This window comes from Pseudophryne corroboree, chromosome 5 (assembly GCF_028390025.1).
Source record: "Pseudophryne corroboree isolate aPseCor3 chromosome 5, aPseCor3.hap2, whole genome shotgun sequence".
NCBI classification, from domain to species: domain Eukaryota; kingdom Metazoa; phylum Chordata; class Amphibia; order Anura; family Myobatrachidae; genus Pseudophryne; species Pseudophryne corroboree.
Window position 1 is genome coordinate 740,851,327 of NC_086448.1, and position 20,776 is coordinate 740,872,102.

The 20,776-nt window shown below is 47.5% G+C and overlaps 1 protein-coding gene across 1 annotated transcript in view; it reads right to left on the minus strand.

Annotated features, from left to right (window-relative positions):
- The window catches only part of TRIQK (triple QxxK/R motif containing), a 223,131-nt gene that overhangs the window by 86,780 nt on the left and 115,575 nt on the right, over positions 1-20,776 (minus strand). Inside the window, exon 3 of the mRNA XM_063924098.1 lies at positions 19,483-19,552. Within this exon, the coding sequence (XP_063780168.1) occupies positions 19,483-19,543 (61 nt within the window). The 5' untranslated portion in view covers positions 19,544-19,552. The remainder of the gene's footprint in view (positions 1-19,482; positions 19,553-20,776) is intronic.

Below are 20,776 nucleotides of genomic sequence, written 5' to 3' on the forward strand. Positions count from 1 at the left end.
AACAAATACAGCGGCATTCGGAGGCTTGCTTCAAATCAAAGTGTATTCAAAATCTCACAACAACATCCCAAAGGGGCGGGACGGCCCCCGAAACGTTGGGATGTTGTTATGAAATTTTGAATACACTTTGATTTGAAGCAAGCCTCCGAGTGCCGCTGCATTTGTTTTACATTGTCCGTATCAGTAACTGAGGGCACCGGAGCATAATGAGATCCAGGGGAGTGAGTGCCGGTCCATGGAGCAGTGGTGTGTGTGTGTGTGTGTGTGTGTGTGTGTGTGTGTGTGTGTGTGTGTGTGTGTGTGTGTGTGTGTGCATGTATGTATATATATATATATATATATATATAGATATAGAGAGAGAGAGAGAGAGAGAGAGAGAGAGAGAGAGAGAGAGAGAGAGAGAGATGCGGCGATAGGCACAGACGGAGCCACGATTTGCGTGGCTCCTTCTGTAGATACAAAATATAGATATATAATATCTATCCATCTATTATTATCAGCCTTTATTTATATGGTGCCACAAAGGTTCCACAGCGCTCAATTACAGAGTACATAAACAAATAATCACAACAGGAAAACAGTGACTTACAGTTGAAGACAAAATAGGACAAGTACAGGGTAAAAAAAATAAGATTTTACTCACCGGTAAATCTATTTCTCGTAGTCCGTAGTGGATGCTGGGACTCCGTAAGGACCATGGGGAATAGCGGCTCCGCAGGAGACTGGGCACAACTAAAGAAAGCTTTAGGACTACCTGGTGTGCACTGGCTCCTCCCTCTATGACCCTCCTCCAGACCTCAGTTAGGATACTGTCCCCTGAAGAGCTGACACAATAAGGAAGGATTTTGAATCCCGGGTAAGACTCATACCAGCCACACCAATCACACCGTATAACTCGTGATACTATACCCAGTTAACAGTATGAACAATAACTGAGCCTCTCAACAGATGGCTCAACAATAACCCTTTAGTTAAACAATAACTATATACAAGTATTGCAGACAATCCGCACTTGGGATGGGCGCCCAGCATCCACTACGGACTACGAGAAATAGATTTACCGGTGAGTAAAATCTTATTTTCTCTGACGTCCTAAGTGGATGCTGGGACTCCGTAAGGACCATGGGGATTATACCAAAGCTCCCAAACGGGCGGGAGAGTGCGGATGACTCTGCAGCACCGAATGGGCAAACTCTAGGTCCTCCTCAGCCAGGGTGTCAAACTTGTAGAATTTAGCAAATGTGTTTGACCTCGACCAAGTAGCTGCTCGGCAAAGTTGTAGAGCCGAGACCCCTCGGGCAGCCGCCCAAGAAGAGACCACCTTCCTCGTGGAATGGGCTTTCACCGATTTAGGATGCGGCAGTCCAGCCGCAGAATGTGCAAGCTGAATCGTACTACAGATCCAGCGAGCAAAAGTCTGCTTTGAAGCAGGAGCACCCAGCTTGTTGGGTGCATACAGGATAAACAACGAGTCAGTTTTCCTGACACTAGCTGTCCTGGAAACATAAATTTTCAGGGCCCTGACTACGTCCAACAACTTGGAAGCCTCCAAGTCTTTAGTAGCCGCAGGCACCACGATAGGTTGGTTCAAATGAAAGGCTGATACCACCTTAGGGAGAAACTGGGGACGAGTCCTCAATTCTGCCCTATCCATATGGAAAATCAGATAAGTGCTTTTACATGACAAAGCCGCCAATTCTGACACACGCCTGGCCGAAGCCAAGGCCAACAGCATGACCACTTTCCACGTGAGATATTTTAATTCCACGGTTTTAAGTGGCTCAAACCAATGTGACTTTAGGAAATCCAACACCACGTTGAGATCCCAAGGTGCCACTGGAGGCACAAAAGGGGGCTGAATATGCAGCACTCACTTAACAAAAGTCTGAACTTCAGGTAGTGAAGCCAGTTCTCTCTGGAAGAAAATCGATAGAGCCGAAATCTGGACCTTAATGGAACCCAATTTTAGGCCCATAGTCACCCCTGACTGTAGGAAGTGCAGAAAATGGCCCAGCTGAAATTCCTCCGTTGGGGCCTTCCTGGCCTCACACCACGCAACATATTTTTGCCAAATGCGGTGATAATGGTTTGCGGTCACTTCTTTCCTAGCTTTAATCAGCGTAGGAATGACTTCCTCCGGAATGCCCTTTTCCTTCAGGATCCGGTGTTCAACCGCCATGCCGTCAAACGCAGCCGCGGTAAGTCTTGGAACAGACAGGGCCCCTGCTGCAGCAGGTCCTGTCTGAGCGGCAGAGGCCATGGGTCCTCTGAGATCATTTCTTGAAGTTCCGGGTACCAAGCTCTTCTTGGCCAATCCGGAACAATGAGTATAGTTCTTACTCCTCTTCTCCTTATTATCCTCAGTACCTTGGGTTTGAGAGGAAGAGGAGGGAACACATAAACCGACCGGTACACCCACGGTGTCACTAGAGCGTCCACAGCTATCGCCTGAGGGTCTCTTGACCTGGCGCAATATCTTTCTAGCTTTTTGTTTAGGCGGAACGCCATCATGTCCACCTGTGGCCTTTCCCAACGGTTTACAATCAGTTGGAAGACTTCTGGATGAAGTCCCCACTCTCCCGGGTGGAGGTCGTGCCTGCTGAGGAAGTCTGCTTCCCAGTTGTCCACTCCCGGAATGAACACTGCTGACACGTGATTTTTCGCCCATCGGAGAATCCTTGTGGCTTCTGCCATCGCCGTCCTGCTTCTTGTGCCGCCCTGTCGGTTTACATGGGCGACTGCCGTGATGTTGTCTGACTGGATCAGTACCGGCTGGTTTTGAAGCAGGGGTTTTGCCTGACTTAGGGCATTGTAAATGGCCCTCAGTTCCAGAATATTTATGTGTAGGGAAGTCTCCTGACTTGACCATAGTCCTTGGAAGTTTCTTCCCTGTGTGACTGCCCCCCAGCCTCGAAGGCTGGCATCCGTGGTCACCAGGACCCAGTTCTGTATGCCGAATCTGCGGCCCTCTTGAAGATGAGCACTTTGCAGCCACCACAGCAGAGACACCCTGGTCCTTGGAGACAGGGTTATCAGCCGATGAATCTGAAGATGTGATCCGGACCACTTGTCCAACAGGTCCCACTGAAAAGTCCTTGCATGGAACCTGCCGAATGGAATTGCTTCGTAGGAAGCTACCATTTTTCCCAGGACTTGCGTGCAGTGATGCACCGACACCGGTTTTGGTTTTAGGAGGCCTCTGACTAGAGATGACAGCTCCTTGGCTTTCTCCTCCGGGAGAAACACTTTTTTCTGTTCTGTGTCCAGAACCATCCCTAGGAACAGTAGACGTGTCGTAGGGACCAGCTGTGACTTTGGAATATTTAGAATCCAACCGTGCTGTTGTAGCACCTCCCGAGATAGTGCTACCCCGACCAACAACTGCTCCCTGGACCTCGCCTTTATCAGGAGATCGTCCAAGTACGGGATAATTAAAACTCCCTTTTTTCGAAGGAGTATCATCATTTCGGCCATTACCTTGGTAAATACCCTTGGTGCCGTGGACAGACCAAACGGCAACGTCTGGAATTGGTAATGACAATCCTGTACCACAAATCTGAGGTACTCCTGGTGATGATGGTAAATGGGGACATGCAGGTAAGTATCCTTGATGTCCAGTGATACCATGTAATCCCCCTCGTCCAGGATTGAAATAACCGCCCTGAGCGATTCCATCTTGAACTTGAATTTTTTTATATATGTGTTCAAGGATTTCAAATTTAAAATGGGTCTCACCGAACCGTCCGGTTTCGGTACCACAAACATTGTGGAATAGTAACCCCGTCCTTGTTGAAGGAGGGGCACCTTGACTATCACCTGCTGGGAATACAGCTTGTGAATTGCCTCTAGCACTGCCTCCCTGCCTGAGGGAGTTGTTGGCAAGGCAGATTTGAGGAAACGGCGGGGGGGGGGAGACGTCTCGAATTCCAGCTTGTACCCCTGAGATACTACTTGAAGGATCCAGGGATCCACCTGTGAGCGAGCCCACTGATTGCTGAAGTTTTTGAGACGGGCCCCCACCGTACCTGGCTCCGCCTGTGGAGCCCCAGCGTCATGCGGTGGACTTGGAGGAAGCGGGGGAGGACTTTTGCTCCTGGGAACTGGCTGTATGCTGCAGCTTTTTCCCTCTACCTCTGGGCAGAAAGGACGCGCCTTTAACCCGCTTGCCTTTATGGGGCCGAAAGGACTGTACCTGATAATACGGTGCTTTCTTTGGCTGTGAGGGAACATGGGGTAAAAATGCTGACTTCCCAGCTGTTGCTGTGGAAACGAGGTCCGAGAGACCATCCCCGAACAACTCCTCACCCTTATAAGGCAAAACTTCCATGTGCCTTTTAGAATCTGCATCACCCGTCCACTGCCGAGTCCATATTCCTCTCCTGGCAGAAATGGACATTGCACTTATTTTAGATGCCAGCCGGCAAATATCCCTCTGTGCATCTCTCATGTATAAGACTGCGTCTTTTATATGCTCTATGGATAGCAATATAGTGTCCCTGTCTAGGGTATCAATATTTTCCGACAGGGAATCTGACCACGCAGCTGCAGCACTGCACATCCATGCTGAAGCAATAGCTGGTCTCAGTATAATACCTGAGTGTGTATATACAGACTTCAGGATAGCCTCCTGCTTCCTATCAGCAGGCTCCTTTAGGGCGGCCGTGTCCGGAGACGGTAGTGCCACCTTTTTTGACAGACGTGTGAGCGCTTTATCCACCCTAGGGGATGTTTCCCAACGTGACCTATCCTCTGGCGGGAAAGGGTACGCCATTAGTAACCTTTTAGAAATTACCAGTTTCTTATCGGGGGAAGCCCATGCTTCTTCACACACCTCATTTAATTCCTCAGATGGGGGAAAAACCACTGGTAGTTTTTTCTCCCCAAACATAATACCCTTTTTTGTGGTTCCTGGAATAATATCAGAAATGTGCAACACATTTTTCATTGCCTCAATCATGTAACGTGTAACCCTATTGGAATGTACATTTGTCTCATCGTCGTCGACACTGGATTCAGTATCCGTGTCGACATCTGTGTCTGCCATCTGAGGTAGCGGGCGTTTTAGAGCCCCTGATGGCTTTTGAGACAGCTGGGCAGGCACAAGCTGAGAAGCCGGCTGTCCCACATCTGATATGTCGTCAAACCTTTTATGTAAGGAGTTGACACTTTCACGTAATTCCTTCCACAAGTCCATCCACTCAGGTGTCGGCCCCGCAGGGGGTGACATCACATTTATCGTCACTTGCTCCGCCTCCACATAAGCCTCCTCATCAAACATGTCGACACAGCCGTACCGACACACCGCGCACACACAGGGAATGCTCTGACTGAGGACAGGACCCCACAAAGCCCTTTGGGGAGACAGAGAGAGAGAGTATGCCAGCACACACCAACAGCGCTATATAACACAGGGATTAACACTATAACTGAGTGATTTTTCCCAATAGCTGCTTGTATACACAATATTGCGCCTAAATTTAGTGCCCCCCCTCTCTTTTTTACCCTATGTAGTCTGGAAACTGCAGGGGAGAGCCTGGGAGCGATCCTTCCAGCGGAGCAGTGAGGGAAAATGGCGCCAGTGTGCTGAGGGAGATAGCCCCGCCCCTTTTTCGGCAGACTTCTCCCGCTTTTTTCTATGTATATCTGGCAGGGGTATTTTACACATATATAGTCTCTATGACTATATTATGTGTTTTTTTGCCAGCCAAGGTACTTAATATTGCAGCCCAGGCCCAGGCCCCCCCCCCCCCAGCGCCCTGCACCCATCAGTGACCGGAGTGTAAGGTGTGCATGGGAAGCAATGGCGCACAGCTGCAGTGCTGTGCGCTACCTTGTTTGAAGACCGAAGTCTTCTGCCGCCGATTTCCAGGACTCTTCTTGCTTCTGGCTCTGTAAGGGGGACGGCGGCGCGGCTCCGGGAACGGACGATCGAGGTCGGGCCCTGTGTTCGATCCCTCTGGAGCTAATGGTGTCCAGTAGCCTTAGAAGCCCAAGCTAGCTGCAAGCAGGTAGGTTCGCTTCTCTCCCCTTAGTCCCTCGTAGCAGTGAGTCTGTTGCCAGCAGATCTCACTGAAAATAAAAAACCTGAAATAAACTTTCTTTTTCTAGGAGCTGAGGAGAGCCCCTAGTGTGCATCCAGCTCAGCCGGGCACAAAATTCTAACTGAGGTCTTGAGGAGGGTCATAGAGGGAGGAGCCAGTGCACACCAGGTAATCCTAAAGCTTTCTTTAGTTGTGCCCAGTCTCCTGCGGAGCCGCTATTCCCCATGGTCCTTACGGAGTCCCAGCATCCACTTAGGACGTCAGAGAAACATACTGTAGCTACATCAGCAGATGACACTGAAATAAGCATCAGGTGGCTGAAAACCGCAGGATTTGGTGCAATTGAAGATTATTTAAGTAAGAAAAGGATAGCACATGAGGGAAGAGGGCCCTACTCGTGAGAGCTTACTTTGTACATTCTATCTACATATACACACACACACACATATATATATATATATATATATATATATATATATATATATATATATATATATATGTATATTCTATCTTGTCTCAGTAGGGGACCCAAAAATGTGGGATTTAAAATTTTGGATAAGGGATACTCAACATGTACGATTATTTGCCCTGCTATTAAAAAGCAGTAGAAACCGTTTAGACAGTTGATGCAGCAGTACTAGTAAGGTAGGACAGGAAGAAGAGAGATGACAGAGAGCGGAGACACAAAGCATGAACCAGTCACTGTACAGTGCCAGGCCGCCATAGCGTGATTTGTCATAGTGCAATAAGGTTCCACTACCCGTATGGCAGCTCATAACTCTCCACCAGTCATGACACATCATAGCATTATACAGTATGTGCCATCAAAAAGACAGGGTAATCTACAGTTTATTACAACTCTATACAAGAACTCTGCCATGGAGTACTCCTGCCATTCCACCCTTCCAGTACGGAACCTTTTCCTATGCCCAGATCTATCTTCCATTAGAAATTCATGAGCCCTTGTCCTTGATACGGGCAGTTCATTAGACTTAATTCTATATTATCCCCTTTAATGAATCTACACATTATTTAAGTGATCTAAAAGCCGCCTTTTAATACAAGTAAGCAAACATAGCTTTTCTACACTTTCAACTATAGGCTTTTCCTTTACAGTGAGAGGACTGCGACAAACCCTACGGTATGGTATCCGTTTGGATGGTCGACCATGTTAAAGGTTGACAGTCATTAGGTTGACCACTATTGGCCGACATTGACATGGACATATGGTCAACACATGAAAATGGTCGACGCATGAAAATGTTGACATGGCTTTTAAAGAAAAAAAAATAGATTTTTTTACTTTTTCATAATCTACCATCCATGTGGACTACGATTGGGAACGGTAACTTGTGCCGAGCGCAGCAGCTTGACACCAAAAACAGTCAAAAATCCATGTGGACCTTTTCACGTGTCAACCTGTCCCGCGTCGACCATTGTAATGTGTCGACTATTTGTCCACGTCGATCATGCCTGTCTACCAATAGTGGTCGACCTAATGAATGTCGACCTTAACATGGTTGACCATTCATACCAGAACCCTATGGTACATATGCCACTATTAACGTTAATCCATATTCATACATCCTGTTTTCCCATCAATCTAGTACTTAGCCACAACAGAAGTCAGGCTCAATTGTTTATGGGTTCCAATTGTACTCTCTTAAAGCTAATCTGTTTTCATATAGACAGAAAAACCGCTGATTATCATTTGTGCGAGAATGCTTGTATTTTTAAAGCAGCAATAATTTACAAGGCAAAACCAACCTGGTTTTGCCTTGTAAATGTTTGCTGCTTTAAAAAAAGTGAAATCTCGCACAGCGTCTATTCAGAAGACAGAGGGGCTGGGGCCATGGTTAGCTGCTCACAGAGCACTGGGTATGCCCCCACACTAACAAAAACGGGAGGCAAGGCTCGGTATCACTGCATTCCCGCAAATGCCCTTTCTTGCTGAGGCCACGCCCTTTTCATGCACCTTCGCCACGCGCAAGAATCCCTACTTCACCACTCAGAAAGTTGGGAGGTATGCTATAGTCCTCTTATTCCCATAATGCACTTTCAGTAGCTTAAAGTTTTAACAATTTAAATGCCATTTCCATTATTATCTCCAATATGTTCTTGTTTAAACACATTGGTTGCCTTTCATTCCCAGAAATGTTGTTACCACATGGTATTTGTGACAGCATTTATGTAAAATACTGTTAAATAAAAGCAAGGAGTCCAAAAGAGAAACGATTAAGTTCTGCAGCAGTACATACCTAAGATAACAGCATCCTTCAACAGATTCCAGGACGGCAAGAAGCCCGTTTAACACAAAGGTTCAATTAGCTAATTAGGTACATACTGTAACTCCGTAATCGTAGCTTACAGTCATTTAACACCATAAATATTGTAACTGTTGCTAACCTGCCGCTGTATCCGTGTCCGCTCAGCCAGCATATAGCTTATAACCCAACTAGATAAATGGTGACTGGATACATGTGTGCGCCACAATGAGACAGTAGCAAAACATTACGGTCCTTGGTCACGTGGTCACTGTGACAACGTATCATTGTATCAGTGTAGCTAGCTTTTCCTGGCAAAAAACAGAAGGAAAAAAAATACTTCTGAGCGCTAAGCAGAGATTAGAAACATACAAATAAATTATTAACTTAAATTTCCACCAACCTAACGGAGAAACCACCCAACGTGCATAACTGCAAACAAATAAAGGATCAATATGATTTCCCGACTGATAGGATCCCGGCATTCGAAATACCAACGGCGGAATCCAGACATCGAGCACAGTGTGTCCCCTCGCGGGCTCGCTGGCAAGGTTCTTATTCTCCCTCGGGTGGTGGCGTGTTCCACCACCCAAGTGGAGTATCTGGCCGGCGGTCGGGAATATAACTGCATACCCAAATAAACCCTTTGGGCAAAAATAGAAAAGAGAACAGAGGAAGTATATATAGACTGAATGGGCAATTATCTGAAAATGCTACAGGTTGTGTCACCCATATCCAACATGAATGGGTATTTCGGATTTTTCCATATTTTTTTAATATTTGTATACCATAATGAGATATCATGGCAATGGGACCCAACTCCCACCAGAGTGCCTTCCCCAACTCTCACCAGAGTGCCTTCCCCAACTCCCACCAGAGTGAATTCCATCATCATAACCCCACCCCCAGATTAAATGAGGCAAATACGGCTTTGAAAAACAATTCACAAATCCACAATAACACAATCAGGCCCCCTTATTTCATGTTCTCCCATACCTCAGACACGGCTGTCCACTCTGGGAGTGGGTTCTTCAAAAGTGGGCAAAAATGACATAGACCTTCTGCCAGCCCTGGGTAGGGCACAGATATGTGGCATGGTTGTACATGGGAAGATATGCAGAATACATTTTGAGAGGTGTTTAATCTAGTTCCCTACAGTTTGAGAAAGGGCAGCAAGTAAAAATGGGTAAAATACCCAAAGATTGTTATCTTGAAGTGTCTACTATGGAGTGGAGGTTTGTGATTTTTGTGTAAAGCTTAATTATACACATGGGCGCCACAAACAATTTTGGCACCCCTAAATCACTGAATGTTGCCCCCTCAGGGGAAACTGGATTTACTCGCTACATCACCGATCTGATGACAGAGATACTGGGGGGTATTCAATTGTTTGAAAAGTTAGTTGAGTGTCTGTTTTTCCTATCTAATAGACAGGAAAAAACAGACACCCAACCGACTTTTCAAACTAATTGAATATCCCCCACTCTATCTATTTATCTACTGTATCTTTATAGTGTTATCTCTGTTTCTATATCTCTATATACATACACACACACATTTATAAGGCTAATCTGGTATCAGCTGTCTCCAAATTAGACTATGGGGTCTATTCAATTAGTGTCGGAATTTCCAACAAGCCGGAAAAAAGGCACTATTCGACTTTTTTAGGTCGAATCTGGATTCGACCTATTCAATTCTAGTGCCATTTTTCCAACTTGTCGGAAATTCCGACATGTTGAAAAACAAGTGGATCACCGAATTCGTCTGCAGACACACCAGTTTTCTCGAATTTGCGGGCATTTCCAACAGGTTTTTGGTCCATTTTCGACAATGCCGATTCAACTTTAAAAAAAGTCAGATCGGCATTGTCGAAAAACGGGCAAAAAGCTGTCGGAAATGCCCGAAAAATTGAATAGTGAAGTGTCGGAACCTCTCTGTCGGAGAGGATCTGACACTAATTGAATATACCTTTATACTGGAAGGCAGGACCTCCCAGTAGAGTCCAAACACTATGTTCGGATCCTCAAAAAAAAATTTTTTTTTTAAATATTATTGCTGTAAATGATTTAATAACCAAGAGCCCAGGTCTTACTACTGTCCATTAGAAAGATACAGCAACCAATCACCTTTGAGGTAACACTTATCAAACAGATTCTATAAAATTATAGGTAGCTGATGGTTGCTATGGACAGAGCCGTAACTAGACATTTTGGTGCTCCTGCCCCCATTCATACTTAAAAATAAGAATTTACTTACCGATAATTCTATTTCTCGTAGTCCGTAGTGGATGCTGGGAACTCCGTAAGGACCATGGGGAATAGCGGCTCCGCAGGAGACTGGGCACAAAAGTAAAGCTTTAGGACTACCTGGTGTGCACTGGCTCCTCCCCCTATGACCCTCCTCCAAGCCTCAGTTAGGATACTGTGCCTGGACGAGCGTACACAATAAGGAAGGATTTTTGAATCCCGGGTAAGACTCATACCAGCCACACCAATCACACCGTACAAATTGTGATCTGAACCCAGTTAACAGCATGATAACAGAGGAGCCTCTGGAAAGATGGCTCACAACAACAATAACCCGATTTAGTTAACAATAACTATGTACAAGTATTGCAGACAATCCGCACTTGGGATGGGCGCCCAGCATCCACTACGGACTACGAGAAATAGAATTATCGGTAAGTAAATTCTTATTTTCTCTGACGTCCTAGTGGATGCTGGGAACTCCGTAAGGACCATGGGGATTATACCAAAGCTCCCAAACGGGCGGGAGAGTGCGGATGACTCTGCAGCACCGAATGAGAGAACTCCAGGTCCTCCTCAGCCAGGGTATCAAATTTATAGAATTTAGCAAACGTGTTTGCCCCTGACCAAGTAGCTGCTCGGCAAAGTTGTAAAGCCGAGACCCCTCGGGCAGCCGCCCTAGATGAGCCCACCTTCCTTGTAGAATGGGCATTTACAGATTTTGGCTGTGGCAGGCCTGCCACAGAATGTGCAAGCTGAATTGTACTACAAATCCAACGAGCAATAGTCTGCTTCGAAGCAGGAGCACCCAGCTTGTTGGGTGCATACAGGATAAACAGCGAGTCAGATTTTCTGACTCCAGCCGTCCTGGAAACATATTTTCAGGGCCCTGACAACGTCTAGCAACTTGGAATCCTCCAAGTCCCTAGTAGCCGCAGGCACCACAATAGGTTGGTTCAGGTGAAACGCTGACACCACCTTAGGGAGAAACTGAGGACGAGTCCTCAATTCCGCCCTGTCCGAATGGAAAATCAGATAGGGGCTTTTGCAGGATAAAGCCGCCAATTCTGACACTCGCCTGGCCGAAGCCAGGGCCAACAGCATGGCCACTTTCCATGTGAGATATTTTAAATCCACAGATTTAAGTGGTTCAAACCAATGTGATTTGAGGAACCCCAAAACTACATTGCGATCCCAAGGTGCCAGTGGAGGCACAAAAGGAGGCTGTATATGCAGCACCCCCTTGACAAACGTCTGAACTTCAGGAACTGAAGCCAGTTCTTTCTGGAAGAAAATCGACAGGGCCGAAATCTGAACCTTAATGGATCCCAATTTGAGGCCTATAGACACTCCTGTTTGCAGGAAATGCAGGAATCGACCCAGTTGAAATTCCTCCGTTGGGGCCTTCCTGGCCTCGCACCACGCAACATATTTTCGCCAAATGCGGTGATAATGCTTTGCGGTTACATCCTTCCTGGCTTTGATCAGGGTAGGGATGACTTCCTCCGGAATGCCTTTTTCCTTCAGGATCCGGCGTTCAACCACCATGCCGTCAAACGCAGCCGCGGTAAGTCTTGGAACAGACAGGGTCCTTGCTGGAGCAGGTCCCTTCTTAGAGGCAGAGGCCACGGGTCCTCTGTGAGCATCTCTTGAAGTTCCGGGTACCAAGTCCTTCTTGGCCAATCCGGAGCCACGAGTATAGTTCTTACTCCTCTCCGTCTTATAAATCTCAGAACCTTGGGTATGAGAGGCAGAGGAGAGAACACATACACTGACTGGTACACCCACGGTGTTACCAGAGCGTCCACAGCTATTGCCTGAGGGTCCCTTGACCTGGCGCAATACCTGTCCAGTTTTTTGTTGAGGCGGGACGCCATCATGTCCACCTTTGGTTTTTCCCAACGGTTTACAATCATGTGGAAGACTTCTGGATGAAGTCCCCACTCTCCCGGGTGGAGGTCGTGCCTGCTGAGGAAGTCTGCTTCCCAGTTGTCCACTCCCGGAATGAACACTGCTGACAGTGCTATCACATGATTTTCCGCCCAGCGAAGAATCCTTGCAGCTTCTGCCATTGCCCTCCTGCTTCTTGTGCCGCCCTGTCTGTTTACGTGGGCGACTGCCGTGATGTTGTCCGACTGGATCAACACCGGCTGACCTTGAAGCAGAGGTCTTGCTAGGCTTAGAGCACTGTAAATGGCCCTTAGCTCCAGGATATTTATGTGAAGTGATGTCTCCAGGCTTGACCACAAGCCCTGGAAATTCCTTCCCTCTGTGCCTGCTCCCCAGCCTCGCAGGCTGGCATCCATGGTCACCAGGACCCAGTCCTGAATGCCGAATCTGCGGCCCTCTAGAAGATGAGCACTCTGCAACCACCACAGGAGAGACACCCTTGTCTTTGGTGACAAGGTTATCCGCTGATGCATCTGAAGATGCGACCCGGACCATTTGTCTAGCAGATCCCACTGGAAAGTTCTTGCGTGGAATCTGCCGAATGGGATTGCTTCGTAGGAAGCCACCATTTTTCCCAGGACCTTTGTGCATTGATGCACTGACACTTGGCCTGGTTTTAGGAGGTTTCTGACTAGTTCGGATAACTCCCTGGCTTTCTCCTCCGGGAGAAACACCTTTTTCTGGACTGTGTCCAGGATCATCCCTAGGAATAGAAGACGTGTCGTCGGGATCAGCTGCGATTTTGGAATATTGAGAATCCAACCGTGCTGCCGCAACACTACCTGAGATAGTGCTACCCCGACTTCCAACTGTTCCCTGGATCTTGCCCTTATCAGGAGATCGTCCAAGTAAGGGATAACTAAAACTCCCTTCCTTCGAAGGAGTATCATTTCGGCCATTACCTTGGTAAAGACCCGGGGTGCCGTGGACAATCCAAACGGCAGCGTCTGAAACTGATAGTGACAGTTCTGTACCACAAACCTGAGGTACCCTTGGTGAGAAGGGTAAATTGGGACATGGAGGTAAGCATCCTTGATGTCCAGAGACACCATATAATCCCCTTCTTCTAGGTTCGCAATCACTGCTCTGAGTGACTCCATCTTGAATTTGAACCTCTGTATGTAAGTGTTCAAGGATTTTAGATTTAAAATCGGTCTCACCGAGCCGCCCGGCTTCGGTACCACAAACAGCGTGGAATAATACCCCTTTCCCTGTTGCAGGAGGGGTACCTTGATTATCACCTGCTGGGAATACAGCTTGTGAATGGCTTCCAATACCGCCTCCCTGTCGGAGGTAGACGTCGGTAAAGCAGACTTTAGGAAACGGCGAGGGGGAGACGTCTCGAATTCCAATTTGTACCCCTGAGATACCACCTGAAGGATTCAGGGGTCCACTTGCGAGTGAGCCCACTGCGCGCTGAAATTCTTGAGACGGGCCCCCACCGTGCCTGAGTCCGCTTGTAAAGCCCCAGCGTCATGCTGAGGACTTGGCAGAGGCGGGAGAGGGCTTCTGTTCCTGGGAACTGGCTGTTTGCTGCAGCCTTTTCCCTCTCCCTCTGCCACGGGGCAGAAAAGAGGAACCTTTTGCCCGCTTGCCCTTATGGGGCCGAAAGGACTGCGCCTGATAATACGGCGTCTTCTTATGTTGAGAGGCTACCTAGGGTAAAAATGTGGATTTCCCAGCAGTTGCCGTGGCTACCAGGTCTGATAGACCTACCCCAAATAACTCCTCCCCTTTATAAGGCAATACTTCCATATGCCTTTTGGAATCCGCATCCCCTGACCACTGTCGTGTCCATAACCCTCTTCTGGCAGAAATGGACAGCGCGCACTTACTCTTGATGCCAGTCGGCAGATATCCCTCTGTGCATCACGCATATATAGAAATGCATCTTTTAAATGCTCTATAGTCAGTAATATACTGTCCCTGTCTAGGGTATCAATATTGTCCGTCAGGGAATCCGACCAAACCACCCCAGCACTGCACATCCAGGCTGAGGCGATTGCTGGTCGCAGTATAACTCCCGTGTGAGTGTATATACATTTTAGGATATTTTCCTGCTTTCTGTCAGCAGGTTCCTTAAGGGCGGCCGTCTCAGGAGAGGGTAGTGCCACCTGTTTAGACAAGCGTGTGAGCGCTTTATCCACCCTAGGGGGTGTTTCCCAACGTGCCCTATCCTCTGGCGGGAAAGGGTATGATGCCAATAACCTTTTAGGAATTATCAGTTTTTTATCGGGGGAAACCCACGCTTCATCACACACTTCATTTAATTCCTCCGATGCAGGAAAAACTACAGGCAGTTTTTTCTCACCAAACATAATACCCTTTTTAGTGGTACTTGTATTATCAGAAATATGTAAAACATTTTTCATTGCCTCAATCATGTAACGTGTGGCCCTACTGGAAGTCACATTCGTCTCTTCATCGTCGACACTGGAGTCAGTATCCGTGTCGGCGTCTGTGTCTGCCATCTGAGGTAACGGGCGTTTTAGAGCCCCTGATGGCCTTTGAGACGCCTGGACAGGCACAAGCTGAGTAGCCGGCTGTCTCATGTCGTCAACTGTCTTTTGTAAAGAGCTGACACTGTCACGTAATTCCTTCCATAAGCCCATCCACTCAGGTGTCGACTCCCTAGGGGGTGACATCTCTATTACAGGCAATTGCTCCGCCTCCACATCATTTTCCTCCTCAAACATGTCGACACAATCGTACCGACACACCGCACACACACAGGGAATGCTCTGATAGAGGACAGGACCCCACTAGCCCTTTGGGGAGACAGAGGGAGAGTATGCCAGCACACACCAGGGGGATACCACTATATAATGTGTTTTTCCCTTTATAGCTGCTGATATTATCAAACTGCGCCAAATTAGTGCCCCCCCTCTCTTTTTTACCCTTTTCTGTAGTGCAGGACTGCAGAGGAGAGTCAGGGAGACGTCCTTCCAGCGGAGCTGTGATGGAAAATGGCGCCAGTGTGCTGAGGTGATAGGCTCCGCCCCCTTCTCGGCTGACTTTTCTCCCGCTTTTTGCTGAATTCTGGCAGGGGTTAAAATACATCCATATAGCCCTGGGGGTTATATGTGGTGTATTTTCGCCAGCCAAGGTGTTTATATTGCTGCTCAGGGCGCCCCCCCCTAGCGCCCTGCACCCTCAGTGACCGGAGTGTGAAGTGTGCCTGAGGAGCAATGGCGCACAGCTGCAGTGCTGTGCGCTACCTTGTTGAAGACGGATGTCTTCTGCCGCCGATTTTCCGGACCTCTTCTTGCTTCTGGCTCTGTAAGGGGGCCGGCGGCGCGGCTCTGGGACCGGACTCCGAGGCTGGGCCTGTGTTCGGTCCCTCTGGAGCTAATGGTGTCCAGTAGCCAAGAAGCCCAAGCTGGCTGCAAGCAGGCAGGTTCGCTTCTTCTCCCCTTAGTCCCTCGATGCAGTGAGCCTGTTGCCAGCAGGTCTCACTGAAAATAAGAAACCTAAAACTAACTTTTTCTAAGAAGCTCAGGAGAGCCCCCTAGATTGCACCCTGCTCGGTCGGGCACAAAAATCTAACTGAGGCTTGGAGGAGGGTCATAGGGGGAGGAGCCAGTGCACACCAGGTAGTCCTAAAGCTTTACTTTTGTGCCCAGTCTCCTGCGGAGCCGCTATTCCCCATGGTCCTTACGGAGTTCCCAGCATCCACTAGGACGTCAGAGAAATATACACGTTATACCATAGTAAGAACCCCTTACACACCGCACAGTAAGAGCCCCTTATACACGTTACACCACACAGTAAGAGCCCCTTATACCGCACAGTAAGAGCCACTTATACAATATGCCAGGTAGAGCCCCTACACAATGAGTGAGTGTGTGTGTGAGCAAAGTGTAGTGTGTGTGTTCGAGAGCAAGGTGCAGTGTGTGTGTGTGTGTGAGCAAAGTGTAGTGTGTGTGAGAATCTAAAACCCCCCTTCCCCAACTCCTAGTCCCACCTCCTAGTGCCGTCAATGCTCACCCACCACCGCTCCAGGCTGACCCTGTAGACGTGTGTGTGTGTGTGTGTGTGTGTGTGTGTGTGTGTGTGTGTGTGTGCCCGTATGTATGGAACAGCAACACTTAGCTGCTGCCTGCTACCTCTTCCTCCAGTGTCCTGGCTGACCCAGCAGTGTAGCGGAGGACTCCCCATCACCAGTGCTGCCTTTTGTCATCTCCATAGCAGACAGCAAAAGAACAGTCACAAAACCAGGACAACCAGTCAGGGACATGGCACAAGATGCGCTCCTGTCACAAATGCGCTGTGTGCAAAGCACATACCTAGTTACGTCCCTGGCTATGGACAGCTTCTCCAATGGTCTACTTTCACTGCTTGATACATCAACTGCATGGTTACAGAGGAGAAGGTCAGATTGTGCGGCAGCAGTTAAGGCCCGTACACACTGGCCGATATATATCGGCCGTTCTCTTGAACGGCCGATATAGCGCGGGTCCGTCGGCCAGTGTGTACGGCCGATACGTCTGTGAACTCCGTTGTTCACAGACTTATCGCGTCGGCCCCGCATCACAGCAGACGGCCAATATATCTACCGATATACTGGCGCGTCGCTATGTGTGTACTTCGGTCGGCCGACCGCCCATACACATGCTGTGGCGGCCGGCGGTGACTGACAGCTGAACTGGGCTCATGACGTCAGTCCCCGACGGATCGGGCAGTGTGTATGCTCAACACACTGCACGATCCGTCCATAGATATATCTGCAAATCAATTGATCTGCAGATATATCTACTAGTGTGTACCCACCTTTAGATGCACAACTGTCCTGTTGCTGACAATGTGGGTACTGGTAGTTGGACAATGGGCCTAATTCAGATCTGATCGCAGCAACAAATTTGTTAGCTAATGGGCAAAACCATGGGGGGTAATTCCAAGTTGATCGCAGCAGGAATTTTGTTAGCAGTTGGGCAAAACCATGTGCACTGCAGGGGAGGCAGATATAACATGTGCAGAGAGAGTTAGATTTGGGTGTGGTGTGTTCAATCTGCAATCTAATTTGCAGTGTAAAAATAAAGCAGCCAGTATTTACCCTGCACAGAAACAAAATAACCCACACAAATCTAACTCTCTCTGCACATGTTATATCTGCCCCCTTGCAGTGCACATGGGCCCTCATTCCGAGTTGATCGGTCGCAAGGCGAATTTAGCAGAGTTACACACGCTAAGCCGCCGCCTACTGGGAGTGAATCTTAGCTTCTTAAAATTGCGACCGATGTATTCGCAATATTGCGATTACTAACTACTTAGCAGTTTCAGAGTAGCTCCAGACTTACTCTGCCTGTGCGATCAGTTCAGTGCTTGTCGTTCCTGGTTGACGTCACAAACACACCCAGCGTTTGCCCAGGCACTCCCACCGTTTCCCCGGCCACTCCTGCGTTTTTTCCGGAAACGGTAGCGTTTTCAGCCACACGCCCCTGAAACGCCGTGTTTCCGCCCAGTAACACCCATTTCCTGTCAATCACATTACGATCGCCGGAGCGAAGAAAAAGCCGTGAGTAAAAATACTATCTTCATAGTAAAGTTACTTGGCGCAGTCGCAGTGCGAACATTGCGCATGCGTACTAAGCGGATTTTCACTGCGATGCGATGAAAAATACCGAGCGAACAACTCGGAATGAGGGCCATGGTTTTGTCCATTAGCTAACAAATTTGCTCCTGCGATCAGATCTGAATTAGGCCTAATGTCCACAGCATGGACACTTCCAGGTAAAGAAAATAAATAGAACTGAATTTAACTAAAAAAACTTTATATTTTATATATAAAACTTAAAAAATAAATAAATTAGAAGTCTGGCTTTACAGACACTGAACATCCTTCATCTATAAAGAAACCCCCAACCAATTTAGTAGGAAACTGCCTGAGGTAAAGTTTTCCTCTGGCCTGGGGAGAACAGTTTGAAGATTTAGGTAAGACTGTAGGCCACATGTATAGGAGGTTTCATATTGCAATAATCCAGTTCATCTTTGGGATATGAGCCTCTCATTGGCTTCTTTCATATATCAAAAAACTTGTGTGACCCAGCTTGCTAGATTACGCATGCACAGCGCAACTGAATGCATTGACCGGTATTTCCTTTGACCGCCATCTTGAGATGCTGATAATGGAAGGAGGATTGTGGCGTTGTCCCTGAAACAACGCGAGATGCTCCATTACTGGTGAAAACATCTGCTTGCTGGAGATCAGACCCCAATGTGCGTGATCTCATCATATACTAGATTGTAATAGAATATTATTAAAATATATTAGGAACAGGATATCATTCTGATCACACTTTGGGCGAGGTGCAACAAGCTGAAAAATTTGGCCAAACCTCTCTGCTTCCGGAGTTTGGCCGGATAACGCAAATGCACCAAGCCCCGGAATGGAACAGATTCCGGGGCTTGGATGGCTCCTATCGCACTGCCCCTTCTGAGAGGGATCCAACCAGATCTCTCCCGGCACTCTCATCACAATGGGCAGTGTGGGCGCTTCTCGGAGTCACCAAGTGCGGACCGGACCCCCTACCTGGTATGCTCCACTGACGTGATGAATGAACGACTATATGTATTCAATGGCAAAAGTACTATGTAATAAGTGGGACTAGGTTATACACATGTAGTAATGATTTTAATATGTAATAATAGAACCTTGATGCATATTTGTTGTGGTTCTGCCTTTGACACGCCATGGAAACAGACGAAATGCAGCCAGATCAATAACAACGTGGACATTGATTGTAGGCGTGGCTGAGTTTAGCAGCTGCCCATTAGCAATGAATTATTGAGCCGCTTAAACATGCCTGCAATTACACATAGTAGCAGTACATTTAATGGAGTCCTTGTTATTTCAGTAGTATGCAAATTGTACTTGGATGCATGTCACTGGAATTGATTGATGGAAAAAAAATAGTACGAACAATCTCCGTAGGCTCTATACAAGATATATGTGCACTGAAATATTGATGGAAAACAACTTACCTATTTGCTTACGATATTGATCGACTGGTGCTCTCATTGTTGAAGCATCTTTTCTACCCATTTTCTTTCCCTAAAAAAAAAATCAAAAAAATCAATGACATTCACGAATTATACTGTGCAAGCAGTAAAATAGAAATGCATGTCTTCCAGGTTGAATTTACTTGGGACTGTCCACTTCTGTGCAATATATCAGACAACAAAATAATCCAGGTGACTATAATACAGAACGACTCCATTTGGTAGCTAACTTCACTGTAGTATTTTACGGATCAAGAAATGGAGCACAGTGCCCTCCAATCAGAGATTAAAATAATTACGCACAATGCAAAAAAAATAAGATTTTACTTACCGATAAATCTATTTCTCGTAGTCCGTAGTGGATGCTGGGACTCCGTAAGGACCATGGGGAATAGCGGCTCCGCAGGAGACAGGGCACAAAATAAAAGCTTGAGATATCAGGTGGTGTGCACTGGCTCCTCCCCCTATGACCCTCCTCCAAGCCAGTTAGGATACTGTGCCCGGACGAGCGTACATAATAAGGAAGGATATTGAATCCCGGGTAAGACTCATACCAGCCACACCAATCACACCGTACAACTCGTGATCTGAACCCAGTTAACAGTATGATAAATTCAAAGGAGCCTCTGAAAAGATGGCTCAACAATAATAACCCGAATTTTTTGTAACAATAACTATATACAAGTATTGCAGACAATCCGCACTAGGGATGGGCGCCCAGCATCCACTACGGACTACGAGAAATAGATTTATCGGTAAGTAAAATCTTATTTTCTCTAACGTCCTAAGTGGATGCTGGGACTCCGTAAGGACCATGGGGATTATACCAAAGCTCCCAAACGGGCGGGAGAGTGCGGATGACTCTGCAGCACCGAGTGAGAGAACTCCAGGTCCTCCTCAGCCAGGGTATCAAATTTGTAGAATTTAGCAAACGTGTTTGCCCCTGACCAAGTAGCCGCTCGGCAAAGTTGTAAAGCCGAGACCCCTCGGGCAGCCGCCCAAGATGAGCCCACTTTCCTTGTGGAATGGGCTTTTACCGATTTTGGCTGTGGCAGGCCTGCCACGGAATGTGCAAGCTGAATTGTACTACAAATCCAACGAGCAATCGTCTGATTTGAAGCAGGAGCACCCAGCTTGTTGGGTGCATACAGGATAAACAGCGAGTCAGATTTCCTGACTCCAGCCGTCCTGGAAACATATATTTTCAAGGCCCTGACAACTAGAGATGAGCGCCTGAAATTTTTCGGGTTTTGTGTTTTGGTTTTGGGTTCGGTTC